Genomic DNA, 12,554 nt, shown 5'->3' on the forward strand with positions numbered 1-12,554 from the left:
GCAAAAAATTAACTCAACTGAGGATTATTAAGAATACATTTCCATTTAAATGTATGCATATACATTCACATGGAAAAATGTCCACAGGTACATATAACAATATTTTCATAGCACTTTTATTCTCAGTTATAGGAACACAGGTGATTTGTCTTTTTACCTTGCTTAATTCTGTTTTCTGCTTTTTAAATAATAATCACAGTTTATTTTAAAAAAACATTTTTTAAACATCAAAAAACTCAATTCTATTTCAAAAAATAGGAGAACACTGTGTTAATATTAATGAATAATTAAAGTTCTACATCTCAATAGAAATACTAATTTTTACTAACTAGGTAGTTATGTTCAATAAGGAAAGTCAAATCAATAAGCACTTTTAAGTATACCATTTTAAATTCCAACTGCCTCAAGACTGCCTCATTACATACCATGAGAAAAGTAAGATTCATAAAAGAACAAGAGAAAAACTATTGCCTTTTAGTATTCAGCTGAGAGCTTCCCGAAATAACGCACATGGGAAATGCCAAGCGTTTATTCTTTAGCTATTAGGATTGATACATCTACAAAAGATACATAACAAGTTGTTCCTAATGTAATTCACACATTTCTGAATTTTTAGCTTGAAAATAAATTACTGCATATAATTAAATTCATATAAATAATTTACCTGAATGAACTGCTGAGATGAACTTGTAAGATCAAACATAGACTTGCTTAGTCCAGGGGAATTGGGAAGTCTATTAGTCCTTAAGTCACAAACTAGAAAGGGACATGAGAAAATTACTTATTTTTATAGTAAAGAAGAAGAGGGACTTCCCTGGAGGCGCAGTGGTTAAGAATCCGCCTGTCAACGCAGGGGACACGGATTCGAGCCCTGGTCCAGGAGGATCCCACATGTCGCGGAGCAACTAAGCCCATGCGCCATAACTACTGAGCCTGCACTCTAGAGCCCGCAAGCCAGAACTACTGAGCCTGTGTGCCACAACTACTGAAGCCCATGTGCCTAGAGCCCGTGCTCCGCAACAAAAAGAAGACACCATAATGAGAAGCCCACACACCGCAATGAAGAGGAGCCCCCACTCGCCGCAACTAGAGAAAGCCCGCGCACAGCAACGAAGACCCAACACAGCCAAAAATAAACAATAAATAAATAAATTTTTAAAAAACACACACATTAAAAAAAAGGAGAAACACTTAATTCTACTTAATTACCATGAACTAAATCTCTATAGGAAATATAGCATGAATATTACATGCAAATCTACTTAAGAGACAAAGCCTTCTAATCAAGTTTAAAAATTGCTTTTCAATTATTTTACTTTTGTTTGAAACAGAAACCAACACAAATCAAACAACACATTTTCACATCCACATCAAATATCAAGCAGGAAAAGTTCATTCTTTTTGCTTACATTATCCAATTCTTCATCCCAGAAGAATAATCTAAGAGGATGTAAGTCCTCTGTACTAAATGCAATTCAACTATTTAATGAGCACTTATTACAATATTGAATTCCATGTACTGTTATATTTCTAGTCTGTATATGTAGTTTCCTTCCTAAACTATAAGATCCTTGAAGAATGGAATTCTGTATAATAATTGTATAGTCTAGCACAGTGCTGAAATACATATTTAAATAAGTATTTCTACTTTATTTCAGTACCTCAGCCTGAATTCAGTGGTTGAGATAGCTATATATTTTTCCTGAATATCAGTGAAAATTTTGTGAATCAGATACGTACAGATAGTCTATAATTGATAGTTTCAAATATTAAACTAACGAAGATTGGTAATCATTTAGGCATTTTCTATTTTCTTTGTTTACATTTCTAATCTCATCATTAGTTTCTAAATTCATCATTTTCACTGAATAGAGCAGAAAATAAATAGAGCTAGTAAATACTTGTTGTAGAATATGAATGGATAGATGTTATATAAGATATGTGCAAAATCTAAAAATAAAATTTCTTTCGAAAAAGGACAAACAAAATGGAACTTGGAACTACCAATATACATAACTCATTAATCTTTCATTTTTACATTAGATATAAACCACAGACAAGTTATGATGTTTATCATATCACTTCTGAAGCCTGCTTTTCTTTTTATTTTTAAATTGTTTTTCATAAGATGAATCATTTCTTCCAGAATTTAGATTTAATTTGATTTCTACATTTGTTAAAGAGAAAAGACAAAGAGGAAAAAGTTTTTCATACCCGATCCATATCGTTTCGTTGTTTCCGAACAAGGAGGAAAGCGCCGACTCAAATCAGGTGACACGTGCTGATACATATAGAATGGGTTATATACATCATAGCTGGGTCCATGCTGAGATGAACTGGAAAGTTCTACCTTTCTAGCTCCAAAAGATGCTCTGGCAGATCCTGAAAGCAAGTGTTTCTAAAGTTTTACAACACCCTTTTCTTGGAGTTATTAGCCAACAACTGGTGTACCAAAGGCAAAGGGAAAAAAATGTCTCAGGTAATACTAAATCACATGCATTTGATATCTAAAAAAATAAGCAGATGTTTATTCAGGTCTAACTGTGTGGAGTATTCTCCCAGGAATCAGCCATGAACCTTGCTCTCAAGACAGTCTGATAAATGTCTGGCATTCCTCTTTGCCCTACAGACAATTCTACATTTTGTGACCTGAGTTTCCTTTATTTTTCTACTGCAGAAAGAACATCTTTTAAGTAAAAAGATAATCATTTTTTTGGAGATGCACTCTTTTCACCAAGACAGAACATTTATAAAAACTGACCACATGCTGAGATACACAGAGCAAGTCTCAATAAATTTGAAAGGACTGAAATCAGAGTATGTTCCATACCCACAATGCAATAAAGTTAGAAATCAAATAACAAAAAGAAGAATAAAAAAGATTTATATGTAAACATAAAGAACAAAGAAACACCAAAAAATAATCTTTAAGAAGAAAAACAAGACTGAAAGATTTGCTCTACTCAGTATTAAGAATAGAATATTTGAACAATAATAAGATCAATGGAACAGAGTAGAAGGCTCAGAAAGAGAAACCCATTTTATGGACACTTGATTTATAATCAATGTGGCACTGCATAACAGTGGGAAAGAATGATCTTTTCATTAAAAGGTGATAAGAGTTCCCTGGTGGCCTAGTGGTTAGGATTCTGGGCTTTCACTGCCGTGGCACGGGTTCAATCCCTGGTGGAGGAAGTTCCCACAAGCCACACAGTGCGGCCAAAAAAAAAAAAATTAATAAAAGGCGATAAGACAATTGGATATTGATATAGAAAAAAAGAACCCTTCATCCCAACAAAACATATTCACAAAATATAAATTCCATGTGGATTGTAGATCTAAATTAAATGTTAAAGGCAAACCAATAAAACTTCTATATTTAATTAAATTTATAAGAAAGTTCTCACAGCCTTAGACCAGGGAAGCACTTCTTAAATGGAACATAGTATTAACCATAAAAACAATTTTAATAAGCCTAACTACATTACAATTGAAAATTCCCATTTGTCAAAAGACTATTTAAGAGACTGAAAAGGTAACCCACAGAGTGGGAAAAGATATGTGCAACATATATAACTGACAAAGGGCTCATATCCATAATATATGAGGAACTCCCACAAACCAGTAAGAAAAAGACAGGCAAGTCCAAATATAAACTGGCTTAAGACTTAGCAGGTACCTCAGAAGAGAGGCTATCCAAATAGCCAATAAACATGACCTGGTGTTCAAGCTCATAAGTCATGAGGGAAATGCAAGTTAAAACTCCAATGAGATACCACTCATTCATAATGTTGAATGAAAGAACTCATAACAAAAGAATATATACTGAACATGTAATTTCATTTATATAAAGAACCCATAACAAAAGAGTATATATTGTATATGTAATTTCATTTATATAAAAAACCCATAACAAAAGAATATATATTGAATATATAATTTCATTTATATAAAGGTCAGAAAACAGAAAAAAACTAAACCACAACATTTAGGGATATGTGCTTAGGTGGTAAAAAGTAAAAATAGCAAGAAAGTGATGATTATTACAACTGGGATTCTGATTACTCTAGAGTGACTGAAAAGGGGGAAGATGGAAGCTTTCGTTTTACTAGTAACACTCTCTTTATTTGAGTGGTGACCATACACGTATTTTGCTTGTAGTAAATCACTGGGCTGTAAATTTCTGTTTTGTTCCTTTTTTCTATGTGTATTATATCTCACAATTTTTAAAGGGTAAAACAATAGATCAAATTCCTTTCAAAGACTCACATTAGAAATAATAAATAGACAAAGTTTTTTAAATGTTTAAATCATCACCATCTTTTCTTTTTATCCCATTTAAAATAGAAACCACAGTATAAACTAATATTTTCTGAAAAAGCTAAACAATAAAACAGGTGGCTTCACAATGAGTTCAGAAAAGAAAACGAAAATATGTGGTTATGAAGTGAGATCTTATCCTCACACTCTGGTTCAAATAACTATGTGTACAATCCAAGCCCTGTACAAAGGCAGAGGGATGCCAAGAGGGATGTATGATGCCAGAGAGCCTTATAAGGAGCCTGTACACCTTATAAGCTAACTCTTAAATCGTTCAGCACATAAACACTGCTACAAAAGTCTGTTTATGGTAATAAGAGTAGCACTGTCAAGAGCAGTAGCACCAAAGATGACTCTCTACCTTTCTAGGCTAGCCCTAAAAATGAATATTCTTATTCCATTTTTCCTTTATAAGTCAGTCAGTAAAGAATTCCAATTTTCCCCTTAAAAAGATATCATTTTTAAAGTTCAAGAGGCATTTCTCTCAATTTACAGAATCACAGTGCTATAAAACTAAACGTAAAGTAGCACAATTGCTTATACCTCTCAAAAGCCCAATTAAAAATTTCAATATCTATTCAAAATGCGTTCTCTTAATGGATAGGTAGATAGATATGGGATGAAGCAAACAGTAAAATGTTAATAATACAATCTGTTATCAAAGCAGTAAGCTGCAGCTATAATCAGATCCATCAGCAAGTAAGCAATGCAACTTAACAAATATAAAACATCTGAAACATAATTTTAGTCATTATTGATAGTGGTCTGCTCTACCTTCTCAAAATCTCCATATCAGCCCATCACTCACACATTCATGTAAACATACAAGATACACATGTTTGACTTCCATAATTAGGCACCAAGAATACTTTCCTGACTCTAATTAAATAAGATAATTTTCTCTCCAATACGCTAAAAATCAGATGGCTTTACCAGATCTTTATTGAGCCTATAATTTAAGTGTAAACCAATTTCTCACTCAAAAAGTAATCTGTTTTCTAGTGATACAATGAAAAAAAAAAAAAAAAAAGACAAAAGAAAACTATAACATTTGCCAGGTACGTATTTCTTACTTATCTTCTGATAATGAAAATAATACATAAAATACCCGATATGTCTAAAAATAGAGAATTTATTAACTAAATTATGGTACATCCATATGATTTAGTACTATGGAGCCATTAAAAAGCTTCACAATATATGATATGAATAAAACAGATTACAAGACCATTTATATGGTTTAACCCCAATGTTGTTAACAAGTGCGAGAGAAAGAGAAAGATCAATTGATCAGGGTATCCTGTGAGCCAGAACTTTTAAAAACTGTTTTGGAGAGACACTGCTGATGTGCAAAACAGGGTGGTAGGCCAGGCTCAGGGTTCATCTTTCCTTGCTTCTTAAAAAAAAATTATCACTCCTACCAGACCCAACTCTCCTGTAGATAACTACAATAAACTCTAAACCAAAACCAAACCAAAACAAACAAAATACCCTGAAGGTACCAGAGAGTGAACAAAAGTAGTGAGGATTCTGAACAGCACTTGACTCTGGGACAAAGGGGAATGGCCACCTGTTTTTAATGACTTTTAGCCTGTGGGCAGGCCAAAATTGGCACTGTGCAGGGTGGATAAAATTCCAGTAGAAAACCCACAGTCTTTCTGGCCTGAAGAACAGAGGGCAGAGTTCAGAGCAACCACAGCTGCTAGAAAGTAAGGTGGGAGGCTTGGAAAGGAGAAAACCTCAAATTCTATGACTAAAAGTCTGCTCAAATGTCTGGCTGATCCCTGAACCACACATGTGTGGGACAGACTCCAACTAAGGATAAAAAAACTAAGCTCAGATAGCAGCTGCCACCAAAGACACAGAATCTGCAGCACAGTACAACCAAGTTAATTGCCTGCTGAAGTTAGGGAAGGAGGGAGGAAGGGAGGGAAGGGAGGAGGGAGGGAGGAAAGGAAGGAGGGAGGTAGGGAAGGGAGGGAGGGAGAGAAGGAAGGAAAAAAAAAAAACCCATCAGAGTAATGTAACAGGTTCCAGAGTCTCCACAACATAACATCCAACATCCAGAACACAATCCAAAATTACTCCACACAAAGAAACAGGAAAATGTGACTCATTCTCAAAAAAAGACAATCCAGAGAATCCAAACTTAGACGACCCAGATATTAGAATAGTAGACAAAGATGTTAAAGACCTAAAAGAAAATAGGTTCACAATAATGGGGGTGGGGGGGGGGGAGAAATCACAGAAAAGAAATAGAAACTATAAACAAAGAACCAAATGTAAATATTACAACTGAAAATACATCTAAAATTAAAAACTCACTGGACGGGCTTAGCAGCTGAATGGAAATAATGGAGGAAAGAGACAGTGAACTTGAAATTAGGTCATTATTATCCAGCCTTAAAAACAGAAAGGAGAGGCATGCAGATGGCGTCACCTGGAACTTGAGCAGCTGCACGAGGGTATCAGAGACAATGGCCAAGAACAAACTAAGAGGGCAGAAGTCCAGGAATGTATTCCACATAGCCAGCCAAAAAAGCTTAAAAGGTTGAAACTAAAGCAAAACCAGTTACCACTAATCTTAAGAAGATAAACATTATGAGTGATGAAAAAGTTAACAGGACTTCCCTGGTGGCGCCATGGTTAAGAATCCGCCTGCCAATGCAGGGGACATGGGTTCGAGCCCTGGTCTGGGAAGATCCCATATGCCGCGAAACAACTAAGCCTGTGTGCCACAACTACTGAGCCTGTGCTCTAGAGCCCGCAAGCCACAACTACTGAGCCCACATGCCACAAGTACTGAAGCCCGTGAGCCTAGAGCTCACACTCCGCAACAAGAGAAGCCACCACAGTGAGAGGCCCGCGCACCACAGTGAAGAGTAGCCCCCACTCGCCACAACTAGAGAAAGCCCACGCACGGCAATGAAGACCCAATGCAGCAAAAATTAAAAAATATAAAATGAATAAATAAATAAATCTTTAAAAAAAAAAAAGAAAATGTTAAGAGTGAATAAAGCTTCTGTAGATATACAAAAGAACTTGCAGCTTCTCAAAAGGCCTTTCCCTTGAACCTCTGCAGAGAACAGCTGACTCCTCAGCAGTATCATGAAAATGAACCAGTTAATGTTGATGAAGCTACAAGATTAATGGCTCAGTTATAATACACTGGTGATGCATCAAATTCCCCAAAAAGACCAATAAATTAAATGTCTTATACAAAAAAATAAAAAGAATAGAGAGGAGAAAAAGAGGTGGAAAAAAAAGAAGCCTCACAGACACATAAGACAATATCAAAAGGTCCAACATATGTGTAATTGGTATCCCAGAAGGAGAAGAGAGAAAGGATGGGGCAGGAAAAATATTTAGAGAAATACTGTAGATCTTGATAGGAGTTTGGATTACATTGGTATATCCATTTGTCAAAGCTCAACAAATACACGCTTAAAATTTGGGCAGTTCATTGTGTTTAAAATTTATGTCAAAAGAAGAAAACTGTAAACAACTGAACTTTAGTAAATGATATATATGCTTAAGTATTTAGAGGGAAGTGTACTGATGTCTGCAGTTTACTGTGAAATGCATTCTCCCCTTACCCTCAAAAGGATTAATAATGGTTAGAAAAATGGATAGACAGTTATGTGATAAAGTATAATAGTAAAATGTCAATGATAGAATCTACGTGGTGGATATGCAGGCATTCACCATTAAGTTCTTTCAACTATTCTGTATGTTTGAAATTTTTCATTATAAAATTTTGAGGGGGGGGCTTCCCCGGTGGCGCAGTGGTTGAGAATCTGCCTGCCAATGCAGGGAGACATGGGTTCGAGCCCTGGTCTGGGAAGATCCCACATGCCGCGGAGCAACTGGGCCCGTGAGCCACAACTGCTGAGCCTGCGCGTCTGGAGCCTGTGCTCCACAGGCCGCGATAGTGAGAGGCCCGCGCACCGCGATGAAGAGTGGCCCCCACTTGCCGCAACTGGAGAAAGCCCTCGCACAGAAACGAAGACCCAACACAGCCATAAATAAATAAATAAATAATTAAAATAGAAAAAAAAATTTTGAGGGGAATAAACCATTGTGAATGACAGTGTTTCAGTGATCTAAAATGAACTATTTCTAAAATACAAGAGTTACATGTTGTTCCCTTTTATCTTCCTTAGTCCATTGGCCTCTACAACATCAGCCAAAATTCAGCCAATGAATCTACCTCATTCAAGTGGCTGTTTAGGCTGGGAAGTGTATTTAGACTGAGAAGTATAATAATAAAGAAAGAAGGGAAGGAAGAAAGAATACTTCATTGCTTCCTTATTTCTCTTTACACTAAATTTTAGAAAATAATAAGACTACTTCCTGTATTTACTGATCTAAAACAGAATAATTCCTCTATTTTTTTTCTTTCTAGATGTGTGAAGAATAACTGACATATTACAATTATGTTATTCCTTTAAAAAGGCCAAATCTACACACAAATGTGTTGATTGTGATCAGATTTCATAATGGACTTCAAAAACACTGTACAGTAAGTTCCTCTACAGAAACAGCAGAACATATAAAAAATGAAATGTAAAATTTGTACATAAAAGATATTTTATATCTTTACATATATAAAAGAGCAAAATAACAGCAGTAACAGCATTTAAATGCTGCATGTTGATTTTTAAATCCTGCCATTTTACTGTTTACCTTCAAGTTCTTCCAAATGTGATGGCGTTCCTTGCATCCTGGGCTGAATATAAGATAACTTAAACCTGGGCACCACAAATGGTACTTCTTTGCCATCAGATGGTAATTTGGAAAGTAAATAATCCTCAGTACAGCCAACCTGAGGCTTTACAGAAACAGAAGTCAATGGAGGTTTACAGACAGCAGTATTTTGACTATTTGGTACTGCTGCTTTAAAGTCTCTTTCCACAGATACTGCGTAGAAAAGAAGAGAAAAGAGAAAAAAAATCACAAATATGTATGTAGATTTATATATAATAATCTAAACCTAACATGCTTTGGTACTTATTTAATCATTTTAAAAGAAACTGCTGATACAGAAACTACTCTTAGGTCCTGTCAAGCACTCTGGAATCTACATTAATTTTGTCTAGCCAATATTTGAGAAGTTAATATACTACTGCCAAAGTATATTAACTTATCATAATGGTAAAAGCAGTTTTTAAAGAGTCTCATTTCCACAAAAGAGCCCATAGATGGAAAACAAGTTTATATTGTAGTTAATTCCACAATGCTTTCAAATAAGTAATAATCTAGTCATTTAAATAAAAATATTGTCAACAAAACAATTCTTGTTGTCAATACTAATGGTTAATTTCAGTCTTAAATACCAAAAGTTACTTTGAAAAGAAGCTAAAGGTCTCGAAGTCTACAAAAATCTTTACCAAACCACAATATAAAATGTACTTTGACCCTAGAATAATATCGACTCTCCCTGTACTAGCTTCTATGACCTATTTTGTCCATTATCTTGAAAGATACGCGATTCCTAAGCTGTGTGACTTAGGATGGGGAGGTAAGGGACACCTAGAGCTAATCTTCATGTACAGTTAGTACCGTCTATAGACTGAATGGAAGTACAACTACTATTGTGTTGGAATTTATGAAATGTTTTATTGCAAAAAAGAAGCCTTCATACTCAAAAACATACTAAGAAGCTATGCTTTAGACAAAGAAATATAAGAAAGAGCCAGAGAAAAATAAAGTTCCAGTCATAACCTTGAAGAGCTGAGGAAACCATGCAATAGAAAGTGAAATCTCCCAGAGTCCTTGATAAATGTGGGTCTTGATAAAGTTACAGGTCTCTTCTCTATTGGTCATTCATTCATTCATGAAAGGCACTTTTTAATGCATTGTTCGTAAACTGGAAATTCTCTGTATTTAAATTAAAACATTTGCCAGAGTATGTTATCCCCCAAACACTTCTCTCCCTACTTTTGCCCATACTATTTCATCCACCTGTAATACTGATGTCTAATCTTCACCTTCTCTTACTCCCTTCTTCCCACTCAGCTTGCTAAAATCCTCTTCAGACTTCCATACCACAGATCATCTTCTTTGTGGTGATGTCCTAGCGTGTCTCCTGAGTTGAATTCATCTCTCTCTCCCCTATGCTCCAAGGTACTTTCATACTGAGCTAGTGTGCCTTATATTTATGTTTCTGCCTCCCCCGTGAAGTTAGGAAACATGTCTCATTTACATTTATATCACAAAATGTCACAAATAAAGAAGACATTAAATAAATGTTGAAATCAAAACAAAGCAAAACTCACATTCGTGCTTTTCTGTTCCACCATAGAAACATCCTCTGCAGCAACTCTTTATAAATTCTGTTGCCATTACATTCAATCTCCAATATCCAGCAAAAGATACAAATTTCCAATTTTAATATTAATCTGTTGGTAGAATAGAAAACAAGTTAACATGATCATGCTTAATGTCATTAAATATCATTAAATAAATCACATTATCTGTCTTTCTAAGACACAATGAGGGCTCCAAAGCAAAAATGTTTAGAGCAAAATAGATTTTTGTTCCTTTATGCAATTTTATATAACCTAGGCTCCTTATAAGCTATTAAAATGACATGCTTAAGAATTACTAAATGAACAACCTTAATGTTAAATCTGAAAAAAATTCCACCCTCAATTTTCTCTTTCGACTGATACATCTAAATCAACGTCCAAATAAAATTTGCAAGAAAATATGACACTCATAGAAAGTGTGAGAAAATGTTCACTTCCTCCAAATCGATTCTTTTGGTAATCCAAAGGCCCTATAATGAGGGCCAATAAACAAACAACTTCATATTTTATGAGTTAGTTTAATACTGAGAATTACACTAACAGAAAAATCTATCTTAAACTCTCTTTCTCTGTCTCTGTCTCTGTCTCTCTCTCTCTAAACTTTCTCTGTCTCTGTCTCTCTCTCTCTCTCTCTCTCTCTCACACACACACACACACACACACACACACCAGCTAACTAAACCACAAATAAGATATAGTGGAAATAAAGAGAGTCTGTTTTAAATTTACCAGGAACATAAAATTGTTTAAGAAGCCAATTGCCCACCTTGGCTTCAATGACTTTGTTCCAAATGCACTCTTTTCATTTATGCCTACTACCTGTACATTTTTCATGGGAAATTTCAAATGCATACAAAAGAAGATAGAATAGTATAACAAAACCCCTACCACCTAAACAATGATCAACTCAAGGCAAATCTTAATTCATCTTTATCTCTCTACTAACCCTGTCCTTCAGATTATCTTGAAAAATATTCCAATCATATAATCTCACTCATAAATATTTAAGTAATTATCTCTAAAAGATGTGGCTGAAGGACTCAAGAGTTAAATCCAAGGGGTTCTACTGGCTAAACACGGATCAATTTGAGCATCAAAATAAACAGTAACTGTAATGGGTTGTAAATGTCAAGTATTTCTAAAAGGTACTTTCTTTTAACATAACCGTAATAACATCATCACATCTAAAAAGTTTAAGATAATCAACTACCCAATGTTCAAATTTCCCCTATGGTGAAATATTTTTTTATAGTTGTTTTCTTCAAATCAAGATCAAAATTTGGATTGTTTCCAGTCTTTTGCTGTTAGAAATAGTGACACAGTAACTTTGTACACACATATTTTCAGATATTTCCCAGTATATATCTGTAAGACAGATTCTTAGAGATAGGACTACTGGGTCAAAAGGTAAATATATGTGTAATTTTGTTTAATATTGCTAAATTTCTCTCTAAAGTTGTACCATTCTGCATTCCTAGTAGCAATGTATGAGAGTACCTGTATCTATCACCAAGAGAATATTTGTCAAAGTGCTGGACTTTTGCCAATATGATAGGAAAGGAATTATATCTTGTGCTGTTTTAATTTGCACCTCTTATTATAAATCAGGTTGGGCACCTTTTCATATAAAGGCTAATATGTATTTGTCTCTATGAACTCACTGTTCATTATCTCTTGCCCATCTTTCTATAAAGTTATTGGTCCTTTTCTTCCTCAGTTTTAGAGGATTTTTATATATTTGAGAGATTAATACAATGTCCATAATGGAAGCGGCAAACATTATTCCAGTTTGTCATCCTCTTTTCACTTTACTAGTGAAATTGATTTACTTTGATGATGGTGCTTTCTGCTATGCAAAAAAGGAGGGGGAGTGTGTATTGTATATACAAATATGCATATATACACATATACATACATATATGT

General features: G+C 34.7%; 1 protein-coding gene across 2 annotated transcripts in view; it reads right to left on the minus strand.

Moving 5' to 3' along the window:
* Window positions 1–12,554, minus strand: part of TC2N (tandem C2 domains, nuclear) — a 46,376-nt gene that overhangs the window by 19,572 nt on the left and 14,250 nt on the right. For both annotated transcript variants that reach the window (XM_036843950.1, XM_036843949.1), the window contains exons 2-5: window positions 10,599–10,721; window positions 9,007–9,240; window positions 2,215–2,382; window positions 665–756 (exon numbers count right to left, since the gene is read on the minus strand). In XM_036843950.1, the coding sequence (XP_036699845.1) occupies window positions 665–756; window positions 2,215–2,382; window positions 9,007–9,240; window positions 10,599–10,665 (561 nt within the window). In that variant the 5' untranslated portion in view covers window positions 10,666–10,721. The remainder of the gene's footprint in view (window positions 1–664; window positions 757–2,214; window positions 2,383–9,006; window positions 9,241–10,598; window positions 10,722–12,554) is intronic.

This window comes from Balaenoptera musculus, chromosome 2, assembly GCF_009873245.2.
Source record: "Balaenoptera musculus isolate JJ_BM4_2016_0621 chromosome 2, mBalMus1.pri.v3, whole genome shotgun sequence".
Lineage (NCBI taxonomy): Eukaryota > Metazoa > Chordata > Mammalia > Artiodactyla > Balaenopteridae > Balaenoptera > Balaenoptera musculus.